Source organism: Aythya fuligula, chromosome 14 (genome assembly GCF_009819795.1).
Source record: "Aythya fuligula isolate bAytFul2 chromosome 14, bAytFul2.pri, whole genome shotgun sequence".
Taxonomy (NCBI): domain Eukaryota; kingdom Metazoa; phylum Chordata; class Aves; order Anseriformes; family Anatidae; genus Aythya; species Aythya fuligula.
Genome location: NC_045572.1, coordinates 7,007,613 through 7,033,628, shown reverse-complemented (window position 1 = coordinate 7,033,628; position 26,016 = coordinate 7,007,613). Strand labels below are relative to the sequence as shown.

Genomic DNA, 26,016 nt, shown 5'->3' with positions numbered 1-26,016 from the left:
ACTCAAGAGGCTGAAATGCTTGGAAGCATAATAAATTCAGCAAAATTATCCCAGTAACTATTTAGTCTGATTCTGATCAGCAATTTGGTAACCTGACAGCAATAAGCTTGATATAGTAAATTGTAAGCTGATCAAGATAAATCAAATTATAACTTAAACACTGCCAGCGACTGGCTCCCAGATTTAGTTGCAGTTAAAAACATTAAATACAGAACAGGCCTCTTTCCATTTTAATGGATGCTTTACAAAAACAACAAACAAGACTTTGACCTGCTCAAACCTTTCCTCGGGAATGCCGGACTTTATTGGTAAGTGTAAAACACACTGAAATTCATAAAATTTAAATAAGACAGCAAAATTATACCTTGTAGCTACAGTTATCACAAATAATGTATAGTCTAAATTGCAGCCTGAACAAACATTATTCGCTGGGCTCCTTCGCAAGCCCAAGGCAGGATGCACAGCAATTATTAGAAATGAGCACAATGCCAATTTGCATCTGAATGCCGGGGAGGGGGAGCGGGGCGGGCTGCAAACACGCTCCATTCACAGCACGACAATACACCGGCTGGTAAAAGCAACTTTATTAGTGTCCCGCAGCAAAATACATTAGTAATTTGTAACCAGGCATTAAAATTCTCATCTCGTGTCATACAAAAGTAATCGCTTTCCTTTCGTGACGCATCGAGTGTCTCACCAGATTGTCCCCCGCGAACACGACAGCCCCAGCACAGGGCCGAGGCGTGGGCTGGGGCTCAGGCTCGGGCAGGGAGCAGCAGCAACGCGTGGCACGGGCAGCACGAAGCTCTCCCGGGCCCGCTGCCCCTTTCCTCGCCCCCAGCCAAGGCCACCCCGGCTCCCCGGGGCCAGGCGAGCGCTTCTGCAGGTGCTGGCCAGGCGTGAGCACATGGCCGGGGCAGCGCAGCCAGCGCCCGCTGTGTTTCCATTCTCCTTTCAGCGTATAGAGCTTAGTCCCTCTCCATCCCCAGCAGGAATACACTAATACATACAATAATACATTTTTTTTTCTCATTCTCGAGTGAAAAGATCTAATTTTTCCCTCTTGATCACAATGCAAAACTGCAGTCTCCAAGCAGAATGATTCAACTATCAATGTTAACTGTTAGTGTTATTGTAAAACCCTCTTTGGTTATAGAATATTTTATTTAAAGCAAGATTATACAAAATATTTTTCAGCTAGAAATACACCCCTGAAATCTAAAAGCAATCTAAATTAACACACTCTTGTAGGCTGAAGCTATACTGAAAGGACTTATAATTTGAGTATTTCCCCACATGATCTAAACAAAGTTATCAAAATTATATTAAGTAAATACATTTTGAGGAATAGTAAACTTTTGAAAATCCTTAGAATATTAAAAGTTAGAGTTCAGGAAGTAGCAGTAGTGGGCTAAAGGAAAAATAACCAACAGAGACACCGCTTTAAATACTCTCCATAGCCTTGAATTCACTGAGAGCCTGCACCGGGTTAACGTGTTTCTTCTGGGACGCTCTTTTGATCTTAGTTTGGGTCTCGTCTTGTTTCTCCCTCTTGACCAGGGGCTTCTTCTCCGGAGCCTTCATTTTCCAGGAGACGGCGGGGAGGTTGAGCGAAGCCATTCCCTGGGACTTCTGGTACTTGGTGGATGCCACGTAGGAAGCCTTCACGGTTTGCACCACGGCGTTCATCAGGTTCTTGGCTGCTTGGATCAGAGACATGGCACTGTCCACCTGCCAAACGTCAATGCGAGAGTTACCCACTGTTAACGTGCACACACGGTATTCCAGAACACACGATGGGCCTGGGGTGCATTTTGTACGAGCACCACAAGTGACTGGGCTTTCTTTTGAAATCTGAGCTTCCGACCTCAAGGCAGTACTTTCCCTTCGACACCCCGCAGTAAGGACCTGCCTTGTGCACCAGGAAATAAAAAGAGCAGCATTTGCACATTATCTGTGCCTTTTCCATATTCACGGCAATTGAAAAGATTTGTATTCCGCTGTTTGCTTTTGTGACTAAGCTTTAACAGTAGCTTATTCGCTAATGAAATTAATAAAGTCGTGGTAATATCTTAATCACTGGTAATAAACATTTAAATCACCCTAGAATATTAAGTTGTATTAGAAAGGAAGGGATGTAATTGCCTCTTCAGGCCGAGGTGGTTCCTGATCGACAACAGCATTAAAATGAGAAAAAAAAAAGCTGTGTTTGCTGAAGCTTTGGTGTGTGGCAGAGCGACCAACGGGGAGGCTGGCAGCGGGGTGCAGGCAAGGGGACATGAGGGTGCCAGCGCCCTGCTCTGCTGGGTGACAGCACCCAACCAATGAACCTAACACACATCGGCAGCCCAGGCAGTCAGGTGCGTGCCCACCCTCGCCTCCCTGCAGCTCCATGCCCTCAGCAGCAGCCCCCACCCGCTCCCCCACTCACTGATGCTCCCGCTCGATGATTTATGACCCTGGCTGAAAAGCAGCCGAGCGCCAGCAGAGATGGCACGGAGCACTTCCAGCTGAGCCTGGCCACCAGCCTCGTTGGGAGATTTGGGTCTAAATGCTCAAAGGCAAAGGGAAGGACCGCCTCCAGGCTCGGGCAGGAGCGTTTCAGTGCAGGAGGCGGGCTGGGTCCCGAATGCTGGTGGCCGCGGGTGCCGTGTCTGTGTGTGTTTGGTGCCATCTCAGCTGCCACACGCAAGATCAGGACCTGCGGCGTGCGAATGCCAAACAGTCTTTGGCAGGATTTCAGCATCTCTGCTCAGCTTACACAAGAACCCGGCTGCCTCCATGCATTTCAATTCCAGCACTGACTGCATCTAAGGAAGATTCGGGGGAAGATCTCGAAGCCATGGCTCACCCAGCAGCAAAGCCGATGCAGCAGGGGCTGGTTGCTTTGCATGGCGCTGGGACCTTCCCTTCCATCACGCCGTGTTCTGAGCCTGACAGCGGCAGATCTGATCTGCACCCTCCAGCAAACCAGTGTCATCTGCTTTCCCTGCCCCAGCCATCACGCTGGAAAACACTTTCACTGCATGTTACTAGTGCCACGATTCTTCACAGTGGGAAGAATCGTATTAAACGCAATGAAAGCAAGGAGGTGCTTTTCTAAATGAACTGCCAGATTGCTCAGGGTGCAAGCTCTTACTGCCTTGGTTATAGCTCTGCTTCCACAGGATGTTTGCTGCATCCAGATCGGGGAGGATGCCAGCGCTGGAGAGAATTTCACTTTTAGACAGCGCTTTCAGAAGTCCCTGGATCAGCCTCCACAAGCAGGTCTTCACCTGATAATCTGACAGAGGCTTAGCACCACTGCTGGCAGCATTCAGCCCCAGTGGACAGATTCGTGGAGAACAGATAAAACCAGGAGATTAGACTACAGATGCCAGCCTGTTCATATAACTAATTTATGGCAGAAGGGTATGTAAATTCTAAAGACACTGAATAACTGCAGTAAAACCCTGGAGTACATATTATTGCATAATGACACATCTACTACTTTGACAGCACAATGCCTTCAGCCTTGCAGATAATAGGACATCAGGCATGCAACAGAGCTGCACAGCAACACATGTTCCAGCACATCCCATCACTCAGCACCGCGGTGCTGGCAGCACGAGCGTGTGGGGCTGGCAGGAAGAGCTGCAGACGGCCAGCACCCCGCGAGGGAGCTCAGCTCACGGCAGCGTGGCCCATCGCTGCCTCTGCAGCTCCTTGTGCAGACCTCCCCCAGCTACGGCTCCTCAGAGCTCTACACCTTGGGCCTGTCTGTGGGGAGAAAGGGGCTGTAAGTCGAAGGATCTGAAGCATCTGAGTGGCAGGGGGTGCTGACTTCTGCTTGATTTTAAGGATTCAGACAGCAGTCTGGGACTACCAGCCCCTTCTGTCCCTTCTCCGAATTTCCTGCCTCAGTCATGACAAGGATGGGCAAAAGCACTGGAGGCCACACGTGACTGTCTAGGGCAAGGAGGAATATGCCAGAAGAAATTAAGAATTTAGTTCTGCTCTCCTCCCCCCAGATGACCCCAAATAGATTCCTCTTTGGAGGAAGCGTTTCATGAAGTACAGTGAAAAAAATTATTTGCTAAGTAATGGCTAGAATAAGGAAGCAGGCTGGCCTACGGCAGCTTTCAGCTGTCATAAAACAGAGCAGCCACTAAAAATCCCTGCACTCTTCAGGGCAAAGCTATTTTGAAATATTAACATCTCTGGAGCATTTCAGGACCCCAGCATGTTCCAAGGCTGTGCAGACACATGGGGTAGGGTTAGCTGTGCTGATTAAAGTGATTTAACCTCACTGAAAGTGAAAAACAGTCTGAAAAAATGGTAGATCACACAGAGGTAAAGTGAATCTCTCCACACACACTGCTGAGTATGGAAACGTGAAGTGTTTTTCTGCATTTCTGTGTTTTTCCCCTTTCAAACGGTAACAAAACCAGTGAGGCAGGGCAGGCAGGATTACAGACTTGGCATGCACTGAAACTTGGACTGAAAGCCCCAAAACACCTTGTTGATATTCTGTAATATTTAGCAGAATAGCTTAGCCTGGAGTAATTGTTACCCCTGGAGGAAAAACCGCGTGGAGCGGGCACGCTGCAGCTCCTACGTACCCCGGACACAACCAGCTCCCCGCCGAGGTTCTGCACTTCAGCCTTCACTTTGCTGCAGATGTTCAGCTGGTGGCAGTACAGGGCGATGCGCTGCAGGTAGGCGAGCAGGTCCTGCTTGCAGGCGGAGTCGGGGCACTGGAAGGAAAACCAAAGGTGAGGTTTCACTCAGAGAACGTCAGAACCAGAGCTGAACCACTCAGCGAGAAAGCAGCCAAGTGCATGCGGTGCCGGTCCGGACAGCACTACGCTTTCTGTGGAGCTTTGGTTGCCAAAAGACAACCGAGCAACACACAGGCAAAGCTGAACGCACACAAACACCCACAGGCAATGAATTCGGCCATCGCAACCCCAGCTCCCTGCGAGGACACAGGGGGTGCCCAGCCCTCCCAGAGCAGGGTCACTGACTGCCAGAGCCCTTCCCGTACACGCTGCAGGACACAGCAGCCGTGATTTGACATCCGGATCTCAAACTGCGACTCACAGAAGTTACCGAGTCCAGCCTCAATTCCCAGTCTTAAGTACCTGACGCTAGCAAATGACAAACCCGCCAGTTACTCGATTATATCCCGCAAAACAGCTATTTCCCTGCCTTCTGCTCCCGTTCTGTAGCGGTGTGGGAACCAGATTCCTCACCATGACATAAAATGTTTCAAGTGCACGCCGAGGCACTCAGCCATGCAGACGGCAGAAGTCTCTTTGCCAGCTGAGCAATTGAGACCGCAGCGGTTCCAGGGGCCGCAGTGCAGCTCGGAGAGCTGCCTTCCCCAGCCCAAAGGAAGGACGGTCCCTTGGCTGGCAGCTGGATGATTGATGAGTCGGCCTCGTGCTGGGTCTTGAAAGAGGAGCCCAGCTGAGGGGCAGCCACAGTCCCAAACAGCTCTGCATGCCTACACCCAAGAGGTGACACGAAGCCTTTTGCTGCCCACGCCGGTCCCGCAGCCCCGTTACGCACGGCAGCGAGCACGGGGGCGAGCAGCAGGCCTAGGGACAGCTGCCCACCTCAGGGCTGCTGGCACACTTGGGTGTGTGGAGGCTGCGGGATGAAGGACTGACGTGCCCTGAGCTCTGAAAAGCCTCTGCCCGTCAGCCTCCTGCGCTGCTGCTGATAAATGAACACAGGGGCAGCCAGCTCGGAGCCCCAGACATTGCCGGCTGTGCTCACCCAGGACAACACATTTTAAATGACTCTGGATGTACTCACAAGGGCAGAAGCTGCTGCAGTGGGTGCACGGGGTGCTGCGGTCTGGCAGGCTGTGCTCTCGTGCCCACGGCAAGGCACACCACGGCTGACAACTGTCCCATCTCTGAGAGAAGCCGGCGGTTCAGGCACTGTGCCCACACACGAGCGAACGCCTTCAGCTCCAGCTCGACGTGCTGCACGTGGCGCCGTGCCCCACGCACCATCCCTTACACCCCAACCTGGCCCCAAGCAGGTGGGGCTGGGGGCACGGCACTGCCAGCTCACGTGCCAGTTCCTCCTCTAAACATCTTCCTCGCATCGTCCCACCGGGCATTCACAGCTCCCCCTCCTCACAAAGCCAGCGTCAGACCCAACGAGGCTTTGTTTTCTGCCCTAGGGCAGGCAGTGCCGTGCCCAGCACCACAGCAGAGCAGGAATCCAGGCAGGATCAGGAGCAGGGCTAAGGCCAACCCCTGCCGCGATCTCCATCCTTCCCGGGTGATCATGCTTCAACCAGGAACTCCTCGAGCTCTTGCATCAGGGTCTTTGTACACAACCCTTTGATCACCCAAGGCAGCCTTGCCAGGCTCTCACATACAAAATTCAAACACCTTTCCCTGGCCCCACGGCAGAGCCTGATGGCAAGCAGAGCACAGCACCCTCAGCTTTTCCCCTCCAGGCTGTGCTGGCCAGGGCAGAAAGCCCCAGAGCCGTGTGCTGGCTGAGCTCTGCCTGGCACTGCCTGCCCCAGAGCAGCACCAAGAGCTCTGCAGAGCAAGTGGCTGCAGTGATTTACCAGTGTCGGATGTGAGAGGGATGGAAGAGCCTGACTCTGAGCAGCACTCACTTCTTGCTTGCTCTCCCCAGATTCTGCTGAAATGCAGAGAGCTGAGCAGGCTGCGAGAGCTCTTCTACAAACACCCTCATTCACTGCCAAATCCCATCTCATCCACTACTCTCTGATGCAGTACAAGGCACCGGCAAATGAAGATTCATAATGGACACAGTAGGCTGGGAAGAATAACCTTAAATGTGGCAGCAATTTACTACTCCATGCTCCGCTCGGAGTCAGGTTTATTGCCTACCACCCCACAGCCTCTGCTCGCCTTTCAGAGAAAGGCAAAACCCCATCAGCAGCAGGGGCTGACCCCAAATTCTCACCACAGACCTCCCGTTAGCTGCAGCTCCGGCTTTACAAGATGGGTGCAGCAACCCAAGCTTCCCTGAACAAAAAGCCACAAAAGAAGGCACCCGAGCAGACCCCTGCGCTGCCACGGTGTGCACAGGTGGGGCGATGTGAACCAAGCAACTGATCTGCTCTAGCAGCCTTTTAACTCTAGGAGCGAGGCAAGGGTAGGTAATAAATGCATTTTCCAGGGCCTGAACAAGTGTTTTTTAAAGCCAAGATGGTATTTCAGCAGAGCAAAGACAAAACAGCTGTATTACATGTTGTATGGCAGCCTGCTGAGCCGTGATTGAAGGCAGCCCCGGCACACACACACACAAAGCACCACCACGGGGCTGCGGGCGTGCTGCGACAAGCACAGCGACATGTGCGGAGCTCTGGGGGCATCTGAGCCCGTGTGAGCACAGAGAGGCTGCAATCACCTTCTTACTCCCAAGGAAAGCTAATGAAAGCACCTGAGGCGGCTGCAGCTCGTTCCTGGGTGCGTTGTTTCCATCAGTGAAGTGCGAACTGCGGGTAACAAAGCAGCAAAGTTTACAGGTTAATTTCTTAAGTGAATCAGTATTAGTCAGCAGCGCAGGGCGTTTCAGAGGAAGTCCATAAACACTGCTGGCCAAAGAGCTAATGAAAAGCTGGAATTAGCATTTTGGAAAATGCTCTCCATCTCCCAAACAGCTCATCTAACAAGGCGAGCGAGTGGCACGGCCGTGGCTGGAGCTGCACGCTGACAGGCGCACAGTGCGGCACGGCGCGAGCATCGCTGAACGCCAGGTGCTTGATGGGCTGTGGGTTTATGGAAAGCATTTAAGGGAAGGCACTTTCCAGGGAAGAGTCTGCTGCATGTTTACCAATGGCTGAAGAAGGCAACAAAACATTAGTGGGGTAGTAAAAAAATGGAATAGGGAATGTTATTCAGCTGCATAGATCAGCGTGACAGGACTTGGCAAACCACCTCCTTACTGTGTGTGCCATTTCTGTGAGCAGAATGGAAAGCTCAGTTCAAAGACTGATGGTGTTTGAAAAGAGATATATAACACGAGATAAAAGACAACAACAAAAGGCACCTGTGTATGCCTCTATAATCCCTGTTTCTACATAGGAACACTCAGAAAAACACCCAAAAGGCAACAATTTCACCCCCGATTAACACGCTGCCGCAAAAGCCAGCAGCCAGGGCGAGCTGGGAGGCTCCCACAGCAGGGCACCAGCAGAAAGCTGTGCCACAGACAGAAACAAGCATGTGTTGGGGGCACCCCTAACAGCACCACCCCCTAAAGAAGCCCAAGGAGGACACGAGATGTCTGTGAGCAGGTATTTTGCGTCCTGATGGCAGACCTTGCCAAGATGCTGCTACAGCCTCGGTGCTGGCTGCTGGCAAAGCTGTGCTGGCTGCTCCCCTTCACACCTAGGAGCTGTCCTTGACCCTCACCAAATGCACACACACATTCACATCCCACCACCCAGCTGAGCTTCTGCAGAAGCAGAACCACTTTCTTCCTCCCTTTGTGCGAAGGAAAGGGGCAGGGAGGGACAGAAGAGCTCTCCGACAGGGTCTGCTTCCTGCAGGCAGGCTCCATCCCCACACCTGGTGGCTGTACGGGACCAACCGCAGACTTTCTCACTGCTTTTAGGGTATGAATGCCACTGTGATGCTGTGCAGCAGCTGGGCCTGGCACTGCTCGGTTCTAGATGCCAAGAAAAGGCGTGCAGGGGGAGCAGCTCTTGCTGCAGGCCGGGCAGTGGCTGTGGTTCTGGCGACGGAGCAGGACAGCGTGGCACCCAGCACGTGTCCCCAGGCCAGCCTCCGTGCTTACCGACTCGCAGGAGGCTGCTGGAGCCCTTTGCTGGGACAGGAGACACGGGGCAGCCCCTCAGCTCCACCCCGATGCTGTTATCAGGTAACTGGTAGCAACCTCCCACCGCTATCAAAGAGCAAAAGCAACCTTTTTTTAACTTTGCGAGTATTTCAACAGTGAGCGAAATACATGACGAATCGCTGTCTTGCTGGAAATCATTTTCATTTGTGTTGTACTCATAACTTCTTAACATTCTCCCATTCAAAACAAGCAGACTGCTATTTTGAGTGAAAGATGGAATACCTTTGGGGAAATTTGCAGGCTGATGGCTAGACACTTCTCAGCAGACGTGAAATACCTTGTGTAATAGCTTTTATGGTTTCAAAGGAAATGTGTCGTAAAACTGCCTGACAGCACAAGTTAGGAGCTCCTGACATGTGAACACGAGGGGTCATGATTCACCCGGTGTCACATGGTTAACAGGACCCAAAAACACCTCCATTCGTTAAAACCCTGTATTAGGCACAGGAAGGCATTAGTGCTCCAGCAGAACGGCCGTACTGTAAGTCCTCTGTGGCTGTCAGACAGGTCTGCATTAACAGATTGCTACAAGTTTCTAAAGAGTATGTAAGCATATCTAATGAAATATGCAGGCTGAAAGTATTAGTAGGGGATGGAGTTAGAAAAAAAAGCTATATTCTTGTCAAAATGACTAACTGTACACTCCTGCTCGTATTTATCTTCAAACCTGTGCTTAATCTTTTATATTTGTAAGGACTTTATGTCTACTAAAAGCAACCATTTAGCTCCCCTTCTATCTTTTGACATGGCTCAGTGCAGAAAACCGTACATCAAGTTTGCATAAAACACATGAATTAAAAAAAAAAAAAGCATTGTAAACCTTCAGCATAAGATCTCCTGAGATCTATAACACAAACTGTTCCTTGCTTCATTTACCTAAGGTAGCAGTGACACCTGATTCTCCCAGAAATATGGTTGTCAAAATGCTGTAGCAAGGAGACCCATTTTAAAAACCACTTTTCAACTTTACCTCCTCATCAAACACTTCACCGCATCATTAATATATTCGGGTGAACACAACATCCTCTGGATGCAACACTTAAGAAAGATCTGCATTACGAAGATTTACTTCCAAAGACAGCTTTAGTTGAAACCTTGTATTACGAATTTACATTCAAAGAAAGACCGAAAAGCAAGCAAGAGCTGTACAAAATATAGTTCATAGTCAGTCGGTTATGATCTCAGACTTAACCTACTTGCATTTCAGGGTCTCCCTTGCAGGCAGAGCATTATTACTAATGCTGATGTCTCTCTGCAATTTGGGTGTGGGCTGAGACCAAAGGCGCTTTTGCTCAGCCCAACCCAGTTTCTGAAGTGGCACAGGACAGGCAGATGCATTACATCAAACCCCCAGCTGGCCATACTCAGACCTAGAGAACTCTTCTCAAACACCTTGGTGCACACAGCACAGCACCGTGCACCACAGCCTGTGACAGTGCAGCAAATGCTCAGCTCACGCCAAGCCTTGCTTAAGTCTCCATCAGCTCTGACTGGACAACAAAAATACACTAGAGAGCTTCGATAATCTGATCATTCAGTCTAGGGGGCATTTAAAAATTGTTTAATATTATAAAGCTGCCTCAGAAATAATATTAAGGGTTGTGCAATAGGACACATGTAATAATTACAGTATTGCCTACACAGTCTTGCCATTGCTTTGGAAAGTACTCGGGCATATTCTGAGCGTGACAAAAGCAGCTTGAATTTAGTTTCAGTCCTGTTCAGTTAGAGAAACTGGCCTAGATACTATGTGACATGAAGCAGTGTTGTCATATTGCTACCTTAAAATGGTAGGTGTTTGATTTAAGCCAGGGAGCTGCTAGTTTCATTGCTGGACACATTTAACATTTTGCACTGCTTAGGGTGGCAGGAGAACAGCTAGAAAGAAAAGACTATTAGACGGCTCTGAAAAAATCAGTTTAAAAAATAAAATGAAAAACCTCAAAACTAACCATATATTCTTGTATTCACTATGTCTGCAGTACTGAAAGATCTCCTATTGCTCATTTGTGCTGGAGGGTTATGAAAATGAATTGTGACTTACATGGTCAGCAATAGTCCGTCCCAGCTTGTCCATCCTTGACCCAGCCTCTGCAATCTTCTTGGCTGCACTAATCACATCTGATGTATTTTTTAGTGGACCTTTACCTCTGCAAAACAGAACAGAGTCTACCTCCTAGCACCAGAAAAGCAGAAAAATGAACAATACACTGCTGTTTCTACTCCATATTACACTGGCAGTACACCTGACTGCGCGAAGGTTGCACAGCAATAGGCAGGTCACCGGTGTGACCATTACAGCAGCCTCATTTCCCAGTCAGTTCCCACCCCTCCACCCCACCCCCAGACTCTCACCATGTTCAGATCAAATCTAGGAATAAAAACAACTTAAATTTTACTGTTTCGAGCAACCTAATTATGATGAGAGATAACATTTTACAAGACAGATTTGTAATTTGCATGGAATGCAACATCAAGTTTAAAAAATAGCGTTGTATGAAGTCTAGTAAATGGATTTCAAAAGGCATCAAAAGAACACTCTTTCTTTTGCAAATCACTGTACTAGGAACTGTTTCTGTAGTATAGCAATATCAAGAAGCCCATAGAATTTAATGTTTTAAAGAACTGAGCAAATATATATATATACTCTTTGGGACAAAAATCGCCCTTAAGGAAGAAAGAATGTCAGGAAATAACTGCTATGTATCTATAGATCAATTTAAACAGTTATTACCACCCAGTCACTGCATAGTAATGCATCTCCCAAGTTAATACACAGGCTTTAATAGGGTAACATTTAAAGGAAATTATAAGAAGTAAGACTCTTAAGAGCACTTGCAAAATATTTCACTGAAGGATCACCAGCTCAGCCAATGCTGAGACAAGGTGGTGTGTGCACAAACTAGGACTCACCTGGTGAAGTCTGTCATTTCCATCATAATCATACACATTTGTTTTGCCAGAACAATTATATCATTACCGCTGTCATCCCATTTTGATACTTCAGCATCCAATTTACTCTTTTCTTCCTGGAAGCTTGCTACTTGCTCAGCAATCTTAGCTTTTTGCTCTTGAGGGAGCTGAGCCATGATAGCCTGAAAGAGAGAGTTTTCTCACATTTCCTTCTCCAGCTGCTTGTAGAAGGCTTCTTGGAACATTTCACTAATAACCAATTTAAGTCATGTAGATGGGGGGGATAAAATTTTAATAGCAACCCTCTACCTAGAGGGTTCACAGAACTATTTCCTTCCATTTCAAACACCAAGTTTATGCTGTATGCATTACTACCAGCACCAGAGAAGAAAAAGTGCCCAGAAAGACAAGTTGACATCTGAAACATGGGCACTGCATAGTAAAAAAATGTGCAAGTTTGCCACATGTTGCTATCCCTCAAAGAAAAACTGCATGAAGAGGAGGGACTTGCCTTTTCTGTAAAATTTAAGTGTTTTAAAAGGAAGATCCACTTGGGTATCTTTCAGTGTTGGAATACACAAAAGAAACATTATGAATCTCTTTCCTGCAAAACGCTAGAAATGCTATTTAGAAGCATGCACGCTGAGAAAAGACTAAGTGAAAATAAAGAGTATGTGCTTACTCCTGAATAAAATCTATTACACCAGGTTTACAGCCTGTGTAAGTCTCAATGCCCTTGCCTTCTTAAATAGTAGGGGCCTTCATGCCTCCAGGAGCACACGAAAAGGAGTCTTAGGATGAAAAAGCATCTGGCAGCTGCAGTACTAAAAAGTAAATTAGATATGTCTGCATTTAAATAGAAGGGGGAAGAGGGATATAGGAGTAGAGTGCTTGCCCAAGGAAGGAGAGCATAAAAACCACTCTGAGTTAGTGTAATTCCAAAGCCAATGTGGCAGAAGTTTGATAAATAAGGCCTCACTACTCCTTGGCTGGTTTCAGACCAAAAGAGCCTTCTCAAAAATCTTTCATGGCACTTTCCCCAAGAGGATAAAATTGTTATTGATCCAGAAAGGAACATGTGAAATAAAAACAATACGTAAGGCCTGTTTTTCCCTCAATGTACCAATTTAAAGTTTTCATCTATTAATGATTATATATTGCATATCAATGCTTTCATTTTTAGCAGTCATAGGGAATGTGGTTAGTTTAAATTATTTCATTTTCAGGCTGCTTCGAACATCATCTTGATTAAATGCTCAGTGGCCAAACACATGCGTAAGAAGACATTTTGTAAAAAATGCCTGAACTGTAAAGTTATCTGTTTCTTGCCCACAAATTTAGCATTTGCCTGTTGTAAAAAAATGTTTGTACAATGGAATTATTTGCCCCATATCTCCCTGCAGAAACTCACTTGCCTAACTAAATGGCAGTGCCTACTACAATGTCTGAAGCCAAAGTATCACGTAGTTCATCACTATTAAAAGGATTTTGATCTTTCAGAACATTCAAGATAAAATGCAGACACCAGTGATGTCCATGAGACCAACACTGCTACATTTTTCTTAAACTCCTTTTCAGAAGACAATTAGAAACAGAGCACGTCTGTTTTCTGATCCAATGTTTTCACCAAAGAAGGTAAAATAAGTTGGATTTTCAAGCCAAGCTAAATTGTTTCTTGAAGGTGGGACATGCTTAAGTAATACTCAAATTTCTTCCTTACCCTTGCACTTTGTCCAGCAATGAGCTGATCATCTTCAGTCTGAATGCTTGTTCTGCTTCGGACATCAAAATCCTCAGTCTCAAAGTCAGAATCATCCAGCTCTTCAGGAGTCTGAGAAAAGATAAATTCAGTAAGAGTCAAACAGATTAAATGGCTCTAAAAAGCAAAGAGAGAATGGAAATAAGTTCCTGTAAAAAATATTCAGTGTTTTCAACAAAAAAATTAGGACCATACCCAGCTTATCAGTGTGAGACTATGTACATGGCACTGCTCAGGTTAAAACATGCTAGGGATCCCCAAAATTACTGACCAGTAACTAAACATCTGACATTTGTCAAAGGACACTAATGCACTCAAGAGTTGAAAGACACACACACAAAAAGCCTATACAAAATGAATCTCGCTATTCGTGACTTGGTTAACAGTAAAAGCCTCACCTGACATTCTGAAGCTAAAATTACATACAACTTCAAGCCCTGCTTCACAACCACAGATGTCTTCTTTAGCACAATTATGAATCAAAGCATCGATTGAATTAACAACAGACAAAATATATCGAAATTTATTCTTATCCCCCAGGAAAAGCTTAAAATTTTTAGCTAGTAAGGGCCAGCTTTTATGCTGTAGGCTAAACTCATCTGACCTAGTTCCTGCTTGCCTAGAATTTATTTTTGTTACTGCCAGTCTACAGCTGGCGAAATTTTTATAAAGCTTATCAGTTTAAACAGCATGTTTGTTAAAATACTACATCTTTGCCTAGAGTGGCACTTCATGACAATTTTGCAGAGCTGGATCAACAAAGAACTTCACTGATAAATGCAATGAGTTGTGATTAATAGACAAGATGCAAATAAAGTCCCTGTTCTTCCGATTTCTTTCCTAAGATTTGATTTTTATAAACTTGTTTTCCAATACAGACATCTTGCAATGCACTTAAAGATAGTTACGCAAAACAATTGCCAAAAATCAAAGGTGGCTGACTATGCTGACATCAAGACCTAGAGAATCTCAGCCCCCAGCTCCTTTCCACGCCTTTAATAGAGTATATCCGCAAAATTAGAGTAAGGACATACACTAATGAGTAGATAGGTGTGTGTCAGTATTTAAAAAAAAAGTGAAAAACAAAACCAAAACTATTCTGTTGCATCTTTAGAGAAATGCTTACAGTATTCAAGCCCCTTCTCTTCCCATCTATCTCACAGCCAAGGGCAAAAACTGCTCTGGGGGCTGACGGGAGATTGCCTGGGCATCAGGGAGAAAAGAGCTTTATTTCAATAACCTACAGGTACAGGAAGATTTTAATTCCGAAAACAGGCTGCCTAAGCACAAAAAGTAGGTGTTGGAATGACTTTTCCTTCCAGTTTCTGTAAAGAACAAGTGAACCAGCTCGTTTGCCCCAGCAGCCCCCCGCAAGCGTGGTTACTCCTGGGGCTCAGTCACAGCGTCCTGGGGAAGCGGTGGTCTGGCACCTTCTCTTTTAGCCCAAGTACTTTCTATACCTTCAAGCCCTTTGGACAACAAATGCTAACATTCTGGCTTTTTTTAATAGGTCACCGATGTGCAGCAGCGTGCTGCCGTTAGCTCTTGGCAGCCGCGACGCAGCCGTGGCACCCTGAGATGGGAGGCGCGGCGCGAGGGGAGATGTCAGGATTCCTGGCACTGCCAGCGCTGCTAATTACTGGCGGCGTGGAATTGGCAGTCGTACTTTCATGTCCTGAGTAACAAGGACTCTAGCAGGGGGTGAATCCAATTAGTTTGTCTGCATAGCAGGAAAGCACTGATATCTTCATATAGCGTTGGCTGTCTGTAAATCCTGGGCATAAGTATGAAGAGCATTCTATGGGGAGCACATATGTGGCTGTCAGCTTTTCTGATTTTCTGTCCGATTCTTTGCTTTAAGCAGCAAACATGGCAGATAGCATTGCAATGGTTCCTATAATCACATATATTCTGCGGCTGGATTTTGTCGATTTGCTTATCACCAAAATGCATCTGCAATGGTTACCACTCTGAGAGATGACGAGAGTTTATCTGCACGGCATTTGCATTAGAGTCACAGGGGTACAAGGGAAAAAGGAAACAAGGAATAAAACCACTACATTTATCTTTGCTGTGCCTACCTCCTGACCATTTTTACCATGCTAATATTCAAGAAACCAGCCGATAGGTCAGCCTCAACCAGAACTTTCTTTTCTGCATCCCTGCAATTAACTGCAGGAGCTCTTCTGCATCTTCACCTCATGCCTCCCACCAGACCAATGCTGCCTGACCTACCAGCAAGTAGGACACCGACTGCACCTGAATGAAACATGCATGTACAGAAGGGACAAAGCTTCCATCAACTGGTCCCTGTTCAATGTGTTTAGCTAATTAATGAATCACATGCTACAGAAACACACAGAGAACTATAGCTGAGCTCACCTAAACCTGTTTTCGACTAACTAGCATTAATTCTCAAAACTTACTTAAGAGACATCAGGTTTTATTTCTATGCTCTCAAAGCATCAAGAAGCACCTATACCAGGAATCCACTCGCTATTGTTAAATCAAAGGTCACTGATTTTAGCACATTAATAAGCAAGGCATTAAACACGATTTTATAGAAGATGTGTGAAGAGCATTTAGCATCACCTCTCATGGCTATCATTGCTACTCACATCTCTTTAATGAATTTGAGTCAAAACGTACTTCTGCAGTACTACACGGAGTTATTAGCAGTTTTTAGACTGAGAATGTTAGTACGAGCTAAATGAAAATCTTACGCTGTCTGCTCTGAATAAAAGTGATGCCTGTCAGTTCAATGAAGGTGGGGGAAAGTGAGTGGAGAAATAAGAGAGGTGTTCAGTAAAGTTGCACTCACTCTGATCATCAATACAGCTTTCCGGATATCTCTTATTCCATCGTACACCAGTCGTGAAGCATCGATAAACTCGTTTTCATCCATTGGCTGAGCAGGGTCTGAACTCAGTGCTTCCACAGCAGCTTCTACTTGCTCAGTAAACCGTGGCATAACTGTATGAAGGACACAAACCAACAGTCAGTCCCCACCCCAATACCATTTGCTGCTACATACCCCCATGTGCATGTCTCATTGTTAACTACTACTGGAAACTCTCCAACGGTTCCCTTTAAACTCAAAACATTTGTTACAAATAAATACCAATGCTGTTGCTCCAGTCTTAACTTCATTTTGTTTTCTGTTTACCCTGCTGCTATTTGTTCCTCCCCCCTGCACAGTGAAAAATTTGTCACACCCTTTTCGTGGACAAGGGGAAAACGCCCAGGGAAGCAGTTAGAATCTATGGGATAAAACATTAAGTGTTTATTTAACATCCCCTGCAGATACACATCAATGGGGGGGAGCCATGAAGCTCGAGCTGAACAAGCCACTGAGGCAGGGCAGTTTGCACTTCTGTGCTCCAGTGACTCACTGCAGCCACAGGAAGAACATCACAGAACCATTTACAGTCTGTTCGGTTCCTCAGTGTCACCCGTGATTCTTCATCAAAGTTGTAATTAAAATAAAAACAACAACCAACGCTTGGCACAGCACTCACTGAGGCAACCAGAATCATTCCTTACCCTACATGGATGTTACCGGCTAGTTCACAGGCAACACCCACATGTGTTGTTATGGGGTGGGGGACAAGAACCTACAAGGCTTCTTTTAAAAGCTCTACAGACATATTACAAAATTTACTCTCCGTTCTGTTGTGTCAGTGCCACCGAAACCTTTCCAGCCCTGGGTACAGTGCTGCAAGATGGTCAGCACATCCTTCGGGCCCTGACTCACCCTCTGGTTCTCTGACTTTCTGCGGCTCAGTCAATGACAGCCGGCACATCCAGGGAGACCTTTCGCATTGCTGAGTTTTGAGCCAGTCAACAAAGCAAAATTACTTTTCTCATTTTGCAACAGCTCTGCAAATAACTCCCCCTAATTTTCATTATAGTATGTAAATGGAGCCGTTAATAGATTTCACGGGTACAGTAGGATCCATCTGCCCATCCACTTGTAAGCAATACGAACTCAGGGGTCCTGGAGGAACCACTCTTACCTGTGTTGGACAGTAACTTCGTTGCTTCCAACACCTTCTCAGTGTAGACTCCAGGCTCGTAGTTATCCATTTCAGAAGTGACAACATGAATGACTCTAGCAGCACGTCCTCGGATTGCACCAGCTGTGCGGTCTAAGCCATCAACATCTTTTTCTTGGAGAGCAATGACACATTTGTTTACATCTTCTAAAATATGGTTCTCTGGTGGTAAAAGAAGGAAGATTTAGACAGTAATATCTTCTTTTCTGCCATGCACATCAGCATTACAATTTCTCAGTTTGTGATCTGCACTAAAAGACCTCCAGACAGATGCTGTAAAGCATTAATTTTTAACCTTGCTACAACCAGCAAACAGCTGCCCTTCCAAACCAGCTGTCAGACAAAGGTCAGTCCATTCATCTGGTGGCATCCAACGCTCTTGTCCCCTCTCTGTACTCTATTTTACCAACAGAAAAGCTGAGTTCAGCCCAACCCTCCCTAAACATGTTTCTTTCCATATTCCTCCCCTCAACTGCCGAAGCCCTCGCTCCAAATATTTGCAGGCCACTCCTGCTGTCATTACGCGGGGGTGGGACGATGAGGCACCGGCCCCAGTGCCACACCTCATCCACTAATGCCCTGGCAGACTGGGGTGCTTGTTGCACATTTCTAGCTTCCAACATAGTGTTTTCCCACAACCAGACACTTACCAGCAGAGTATTACACTGTTAGTCCTGGATACACTTTCGAGACATGCAACATATGCAGTGATTTATGCAGAAAGCGTTCCAGCACCAGAGTGCTCACTGCCTCCCAAGAAAACAGAAAATAAAGCCAAAACCTCCGTTTGTAATTTACTTTCAGGATATACGTTTTTATACAAAGATATTTTCCCTCATTTATCAAGCTCAAGAGGTCCAAATGAGTAAAAACCCTCAAGAGATTTCTGAGGATGCCTAACGAGGTTTGGATGCTCATCTGCTGACACCTACCCAGGATGTTTTCCAAACTCCGTTAGGCACTTCTTTAATGTATCAGTACCAATGATTTGACATCACAATCCAACATTTCTGCTGCTTTGTAAGAAACCTCCTTGGAAACATTTCTGCTATGTCCTTTAAATAGTTTCCAGCGTTACTTACCATTGCCTTAATCACACCACGCTGCCAATCTGTGCTACCGAAGTGGCTTTTATTCCCTACACAGGTAGTAAAAGAGACATTTTGCAAGAGCTGGTAGAGCTGAGCAGCCCATTGAGTTGGCTGATAGAGGATTTGTATGAACTGGCTGGAAGGACTGCTGCTGGAAGAGTCCTGCATAATTTACATAAAATTAACAGAGCCAGATGCAATATTGCAAGACTTCTGTAAGCAGCCTGGACAAAAATGACACTTGTGAAACACCTCTGAAGCAACTCGGAATGAGCAAGTTCAGCTGAGGGCAGGATGTGGCCCTAAGAGAGAAAAGTGCAGGTTCATCAGTAATCTGACAACTCGGTGAGCAGCCAGCCAGGCTACAAGAGCTCCAGCAAGGAGCACACGCAGTGTCGGTATTAAAGCAAGAGGCAGACATCCCTGCAAGTTACAAAAACAAAAAGAAAAGCATCAGTGTCAGGCCAAAACAGGGACTGCTTATTGCCTGAATTCCTACAAGAATAAAGTACATTGGAAAGCCTCCTCAGATGATGTGAACTTTAATAAAAGGCACTGACAAAATGAGGATTGGTATCTAAATGCCGGCTGATCAGCTGATGTCTTTCGCAGATGCAAAGTGGCCAGAAAGGTAATTCTGTGGGAAGACAGATAATCCTCCGCAGGGAGGTCTGCGAGGGGCCCTGGGAAGAACGGGGCTGTCATGTGCATCTACTCAGGTTATATTCTCCAGCTGGATGATAACAAATAAGACTTGACACCGTTTTGTGTGCTCGTCTATACACACGCTACTATGTGTCCTACAGGCATATGGACCACGAGTGTCTGGCACAAAATGCCATCTGCTGAGGCCAGGGTGGCAGCGCCGGGGAAATGCTGACACAGGTTCAGCGCCAGTACCTGCAGGGCCGTTACAGAGCTGTCCTACATCAAAGCTCACAGCTCTCGTGCTGCTGAGCGGGAGAAAAATCTCACAGCAACGAAAGGTAACACAGAACGGAACAGCAGCAACAGCAAAGGGATCGTGTCCTACCCGAGGAAGTGTAGGGAAAAAATGGTGCAGGTTGGTACTGAAGTACGAGAGGATAAAGTGGAAAGACCACATTTTTCCAGTAAGAATATTTTTAGAGCAAACAAAGAAATACAAAGAACAGTGAAAAGGTAACAGTTGGAAGTCCCCATGCCTGTCACTCCTCAGCCCACCACCACAACACACCTTCCACCGCCTCCCCATCACAGCAATCAGGAACTCCTTCCCCAAGCATCGTACGAAGTCAGCCAGGGGGTCTGGAGGCTAGAGGAGGACCAAAATGTGGAGCAACATCCAGAAGCTGAAGCCACAGATACAAAAATATAACCCTGCTTTTCTGCTGTGTTCCCTGGGGAAGGGCTCAGGACCATTCCCATGGTGGACCTTTTCTTGACAAGGGACACTGGTGAAACCAGGTGGAGCTGTAGTGTCAGTAGACATTGTTATAATCCGAATCCTTGCATGTTTGCACATTTCAAAACACAGGATGCATTTTGTAATGAAGAAGGATAACCACGGGGACCATGAAGGCTTCAGCCACACGCTCTTAAGATCAGCACTGTCATGATGAGCAACCTCGAGCTTACACCTCTGTCAGCTCCAGAAGAACAGGAGGCAGCACACGGGATGGGTTTTAAGAGGTTTGGAAGGAAATCCAGGTAATTTTAGAGCCCTGAATGTGATGATTACACGGTGCCATCAGCAACTGCTCTGAAGAACAGTCAGTGGGAACACAAACACACGCAGAGAGCTAGGGAGGGGACTGACAAGGGGATAAGTATTGCGGGAGGTACAGAAGAGCTCTGAAATGAGCAATGAACCAGGCAAAGTCTTTGCAGACGATTAAGAGATGACTGAGTAAGCACACGACAGAAGTCTGTACACTTACGAACAGCATGAAGAAACTGAAAAGGGAAAAAATTTGTTGTAACCTGCAAGCTTAGCTGCAAGACTGCGCGTTCAAGCTTCCTGGTTCTTGTACAGTCTCCTGCTATTATCTAAACCCAGCACCTCTTCCATCGAGCCTGCACAATTAATACAATTCCAGCCTAAATTGGACAACAAAGCACACACTTCCTGCTAGACAGCACAACAAATTGTAGGAACGTGGTATTATACACACACACACAGACCTACAAGAACGCTTTTTAATTTTGCTTACATCCCTGTTAGTTATCAATTTAAACCCTTCTGTGCACCAAGATCCTCATAACCCCACGAGGAACCTGGCATAAATCATACCCATCACAATCTAATCCAAAGACACGTTTAGGCTTTTAGCAGAGAACTGGAGTGGTGGCATTTATATGGAAAACATTTATCAAAGTTCAAACAAATAATACTCGAAGCAGTATTTATTGCTTTAATATTTTTCAAACATCTCTTTGATAGCGCAGCAAAACCAGTAATTGCTGGATGCAGTTGAGCATCTGAAGCAGTCCCAAACCACAGCACTGCCCTGGCACTGTTTTGGGGAGCACGCACACCTAGGAGGTGCTGTCTGCGAGGCAGCCTGCTGTCACCCCAGCAAAGAAACGGTCCCAGCCTATCGCCAAACCCTTGACACTTCCCAGAGCAATTCAACAGTGAGCCAGCACCGCATCCTGTCCCTCAAAAGCCGGTACCCATCTCTTTGAGGGACCTACACAGGGAAAAGGACCAGCCAGTCCCCGTGGTTTGCCCCATTTTGAGGCACACCTCCAAGTGAACACAGCCAGGCGGCTCGGTACGGGCTGTGTTTTCACAGACCGACAGTTTTTTCCCTTTGAAACGTTTTGCACACTTGTGGGCAAACTCCAAATGGAGCCGTGAACTTCAGCACGCAATTCTCTCTAAATATATTTCCCCAGAAATAGGCTCCTCGCAGCTGTGCCATTTCAACTGCTGCTGCAACGAAGAGCACGCAGAAAGAGAGAGAGAAGGAGGACATGCAATTGCTGAGAAAGTTTCTGCTAACTCATTGCAAAGGAACCTGGTGTTCAGAACCCAGGGAACCACAATAAAACATGTAAACAGGTGACTCTTTGTAGAAATACTACCTTTTTAAATTTATTTTGAATATTTTTTTTTTTTTAAAGAGGGTCTTTTAATTCAGGACCTCAGTATTTCATGTACATTTTCTAGGTATGTTCACTTGGTACCTCTAATCCCACACATCCTTCTCTAAAATCCCTCCTTATGGCTGGGGTTTCTAGGTCACTGGAGATGCTCCAGTCTGCTCTAGGAAAATCAGACCCTCAATTTGTAGTGGTAATTTGTGAAAGCTAGTGCAGGCACAACTCATGTGGTTATAGCACTGTGTCCTCTGACTACAACGGAATTAGAGGACATGAAAATAAAAATGCCCCTATTATTTCTAGGTCACTGCAGCTACTAGTGGGTCTTTATCACTTGATGCTGATAAAACAGGTTATCTCGGCAAGCACTGTGACAAAAGGAATTATTACTGTATCATGATAAGTACATGATCTTCTTTAAAAACGTTAGGAGAACTGACGGGATTAAAAATATTCACTGAACATTTTCTGTGCGAACAGTTTTAATTAACTTGTATGATCATAGTTTGATATTAATTTTTGTTTTTGCAAGAAGAGTCTGAGTTGAACTGAGGGATCCTTTTTTCTGCTAGTTCCTAACTTGAATGTGAACGTTTTCTATTTCCCCCAGTGTTAGAGCGAGGCTTGTCTCCAGTAGCTACACGGCAGCTCACTGGAAGCTCAGCTAGCGATTCAAGATCCAGAGACATGAAGTGTCTTCCACTATATTTAAGCGGATCTGTCTACTGACATGTAAATATATACATTTATGCATGCTCACTCTGTAAGTGCAATGACAAGTTTCCAGAGTACCTGCTAACTAAACTAGCGCTGTTTTCACACTTGGAAAAATACCTTTTCTCCTTGTTCCAACAACTCCCGCTCTATTTTTACACCACACTCGGCAGCAGACAACGTGTGCCAGGTGAAGTGTACCAACACCATCCCTTCCAAATGCCGGGGAAGTCTCCAGAAGGCTTTTATTCCAGGAATAAGCTGGGTTACTGTGTCTCAGGTCACCCCCTTACCTGATACAGCCAGGAAGTCATCAATGGAAGTAATGTCATCGACGGCGTCGGTCAGCACGCGGACCTGCCTCTCCCACTGCTCCTTGAAGAGCTCCATGTTTTCCTGAGCCAGCTTGCTTTGGGGTTTAGCAGCCAGAGCCAGTGCGGCATTAATGACCTGCAAAACACCTCTGGATTTTTAAAGCATGTTCTGAACTCGACAGAAAGGTTCTTTGTGTTTATCCAATGAAATCAGCAGCAAACAAAGCAAGTTTAATAAGTTTTCTGGAACTTGATGTTTAAACACAAAAGTGTTTATTTTGATGCTTTCATGCCCAGCTCATACCTGCTCCCGCGTTTATTATGGGCAGTTATTACATGCAAGGACACTTGGTCCGTATTCACACCAGCCAGCTTCACCTTTCTTTAACAGCTCATGTTAAAGAGGTGCAGCTCTCTGAACACGGGTCATGCTGTTACACATTTCACACAGGATGACATTTAGTACACTGGAGGCTGCATTTCCTAAGCTAGGCACTAGAACCTGAGGAAAAAAGGTCAAAATAGGATTAAGTTTACACGGTTTGAAGTAGGAACAATATACAAACACAAAAAATAGGGACACATTTTATTATTTATCTTCTTTTTCTTAAAATCTTAGCCTGTACCTTGCCAATAATTCTTACAACAGCTTAGGATTCCTATTATGGCTCTGGAAAAGCTGAATTGGCCAGAAAACAGGAGGTTTTTTTTATCTGATGCTCCTTCCAAACCCCCTACAAGTTTTTTTTTTTCAAACCCTCAGCCTGTAATTTCCTCCGATCCTGTTGATTTTCTGAGCAGAAGAAATGTTACACACACTGCTGGGCAACAAACTTTTAGCTGTGCTAACTCATCAGGTAAATGTCTACAATAGTCTCCTCACGTGTGGGAAGGAAGCAATCACAAAAGCCTGTTCCTCTTCCAGCATCAGCTCTGGCTCTGCTATGCTTCAGCAAAGTGACCTGGGAACATGCCAGGCACGAGAAAACCTCCCGTCAGACCGACACGACAATCCCAGCCTTGTTTTCAAACACCTGGGCGCTGGAGCTAATTAACTCCTAAGCTCAGCGTGTAATTTTTCTTCTCCACTTTAGGACTGCATTAATTTCACGAAGCCGTTGAACAAAACATGCAAGCACCAGATGTTCCCGCGTTTACAAGATCTACTTTTTCTACCTGCTTCATTTGGAAGTGTCACAAAGCATTTAAAAAAATCCAGAACTCACTAAACGCGGGAATGATGGTGATGTCAAACGTGTCATGATGGCACTGAGTGAGTCAGGCAGGAGAAGGAGGCTGATTCACCCAAGGGACGCGAGGAATGGCACTGGCTGAGCGAAGCTACCCTGCTCTGCGAGCTGCCAGCCTGCCTCCAGACAGGCTGGGAGCTGGGGTCACACCTGAGGGAGACCTGCGGGGCTGAAACACACCTTGAAATCCTGGCAATAACGACACCGTCCCTGTGCTGACCAAGCAACGCGTGGGTCTGCTGCTGCTTCCCCTTTCCCCAAATTAAACCATGAATTCTCACTCTGAGGGTAAGCAGCTGTGGGAACCAGGAGTCCCCTTCCAGGAGAGCTGCTGCCTGCTGGGGTGCTGGCTGCTCCGACCAGCCTCACACTGCCCATGGGGTCTGTGGCTCCCAGGTCCTGCAGGCTCTGAAAGAAGCCTTGTGACACCCACAGAAATGAAGTTCAGAACTCTAAAATCAATCAGAAATGGAGTTTTTAGAAAGGGAAGCCCACTCTCTGCTCAAAGCTCCTGTTTCTTCAGTCTAGCCAATGCCATTTCTTGCTCCAGACTTATTTCTGTAATGCACTATCTATCAATGAAAATCGAGATATCCAAATTTTATGAAGATGAATACAAATAAGAGGCATTATGCAAACAAAAAGGGTGAGACAGGCAGTGTTCCAGCAGTCTGCTCTGCGCTGTTCCGCAGCTAGTAACCACTGCTACAGAGACAGAGATGGTGATACCAGGGCTCGGGACGTTTTATCCTCCTCTCCTGTAGCTACCTTGGCTAATATCGGACCAGCAAACACACTTTAGGCACTGAGACAGGTCAGCCCTCATGCTGAAGGAACATATTGCCTATGTACCTGTGTGCTGTATGTCTGGGCAGCAGCAGCTGTCTGAACAATTAATCTTTGTCAACAGCCCCTGTCCAGCCCCAGATGCCCACATTAAGCAACTCCTCATATCTAACACGAGAGCTGTCAGAGAGAGAGGGCTCAGCAAGCACCCAAAACGCTCAAATAAGGCATCACCCCAAACCCAAATGCAGGAGGCACAAGCTGCACCGCTGTCCTCCAGGCAGGCCGCTTATCCAGCTGGAATAAGATTCTCATTTTGTACGTGACACCAGCAAAAAATGATGGTCAACTCAAATGCGCCTTAAAAAATCTGCCCAGCAAAACCAGCAGGCAAGACCTGCCTTGCCCACGGACCCCTCCTGTGCTTAGAAAGCAGCCAGCAGTGCTAGAGACAAGGGCAATGCGCTGGTGGGGACATCAAAGGCTACTGAGTATCTCTGCAGAGCTAAATACAAAATACAGCTCAGTTCTCACAAACCCACAAAGGTTTGTGGGTTTTGTAGGTGTGCTCCCATGCGTGCTCAGGAGGAAACTCAGGACGGCTGATGCAGCCCAAGAGCCCTTTTTATAGCACGTATTCCATCTCACGGTCCTGAATCCATTTCTACACATCTAGCATCTTATCTCCATCTGCAAAGCGGTCAAAATGTTCAGTTTTAGCAAGGATGATCACAACCTTCACTCTGTCAAATATGCAAAGCTTAAGATTTACACAGACAAGCTATCCTGGACATCGCTCACATCTATTTGGGTGAAATATCCCAGGGATTACTGATAAAATCCTAAAAAATATCTATTCAGGTAAATATGCTCTTGCATCATGGCTGGTATCCAGTGACTGATTTGCCAACAGATGCTTAGGAAGGCATGGCAAAAGGACAGAAATACCGGATTATACCTAGTCTGTGGGTATGGTGGGTGGTCAGCACTGTAATTCCTTTATTATCTAAAAATGAACGCTTTGGAGGTAAGGGTTAAAGGATTGACTAAAGTACACTATTGCTCCTCCAAAAACATGAAGCACTGAGCATTTAATTGTAAGAATTAATTTAAGATATGAATAACTTACAGGAAGGATATATATAGTCCAAAAATAGGAAGAACATGGCAAGACTACCTGAAATGTGGCTGTTTCCATGTAAA

General features: G+C 46.2%; 1 protein-coding gene across 1 annotated transcript in view; it reads right to left on the bottom strand.

Moving 5' to 3' along the window:
- Window positions 1-562: 562 nt before the first annotated feature.
- CTNNA1 (catenin alpha 1) overlaps window positions 563-26,016 on the bottom strand; it is a 112,056-nt gene continuing 86,602 nt past the window's right edge. The window contains exons 11-18 of the mRNA XM_032196655.1: window positions 22,757-22,913; window positions 17,533-17,733; window positions 16,338-16,489; window positions 13,478-13,588; window positions 11,758-11,939; window positions 10,889-10,994; window positions 4,602-4,736; window positions 563-1,731 (exon numbers count right to left, since the gene is read on the bottom strand). Coding sequence (XP_032052546.1) covers window positions 1,444-1,731; window positions 4,602-4,736; window positions 10,889-10,994; window positions 11,758-11,939; window positions 13,478-13,588; window positions 16,338-16,489; window positions 17,533-17,733; window positions 22,757-22,913 — 1,332 coding nt within the window. The 3' untranslated portion in view covers window positions 563-1,443. The remainder of the gene's footprint in view (window positions 1,732-4,601; window positions 4,737-10,888; window positions 10,995-11,757; window positions 11,940-13,477; window positions 13,589-16,337; window positions 16,490-17,532; window positions 17,734-22,756; window positions 22,914-26,016) is intronic.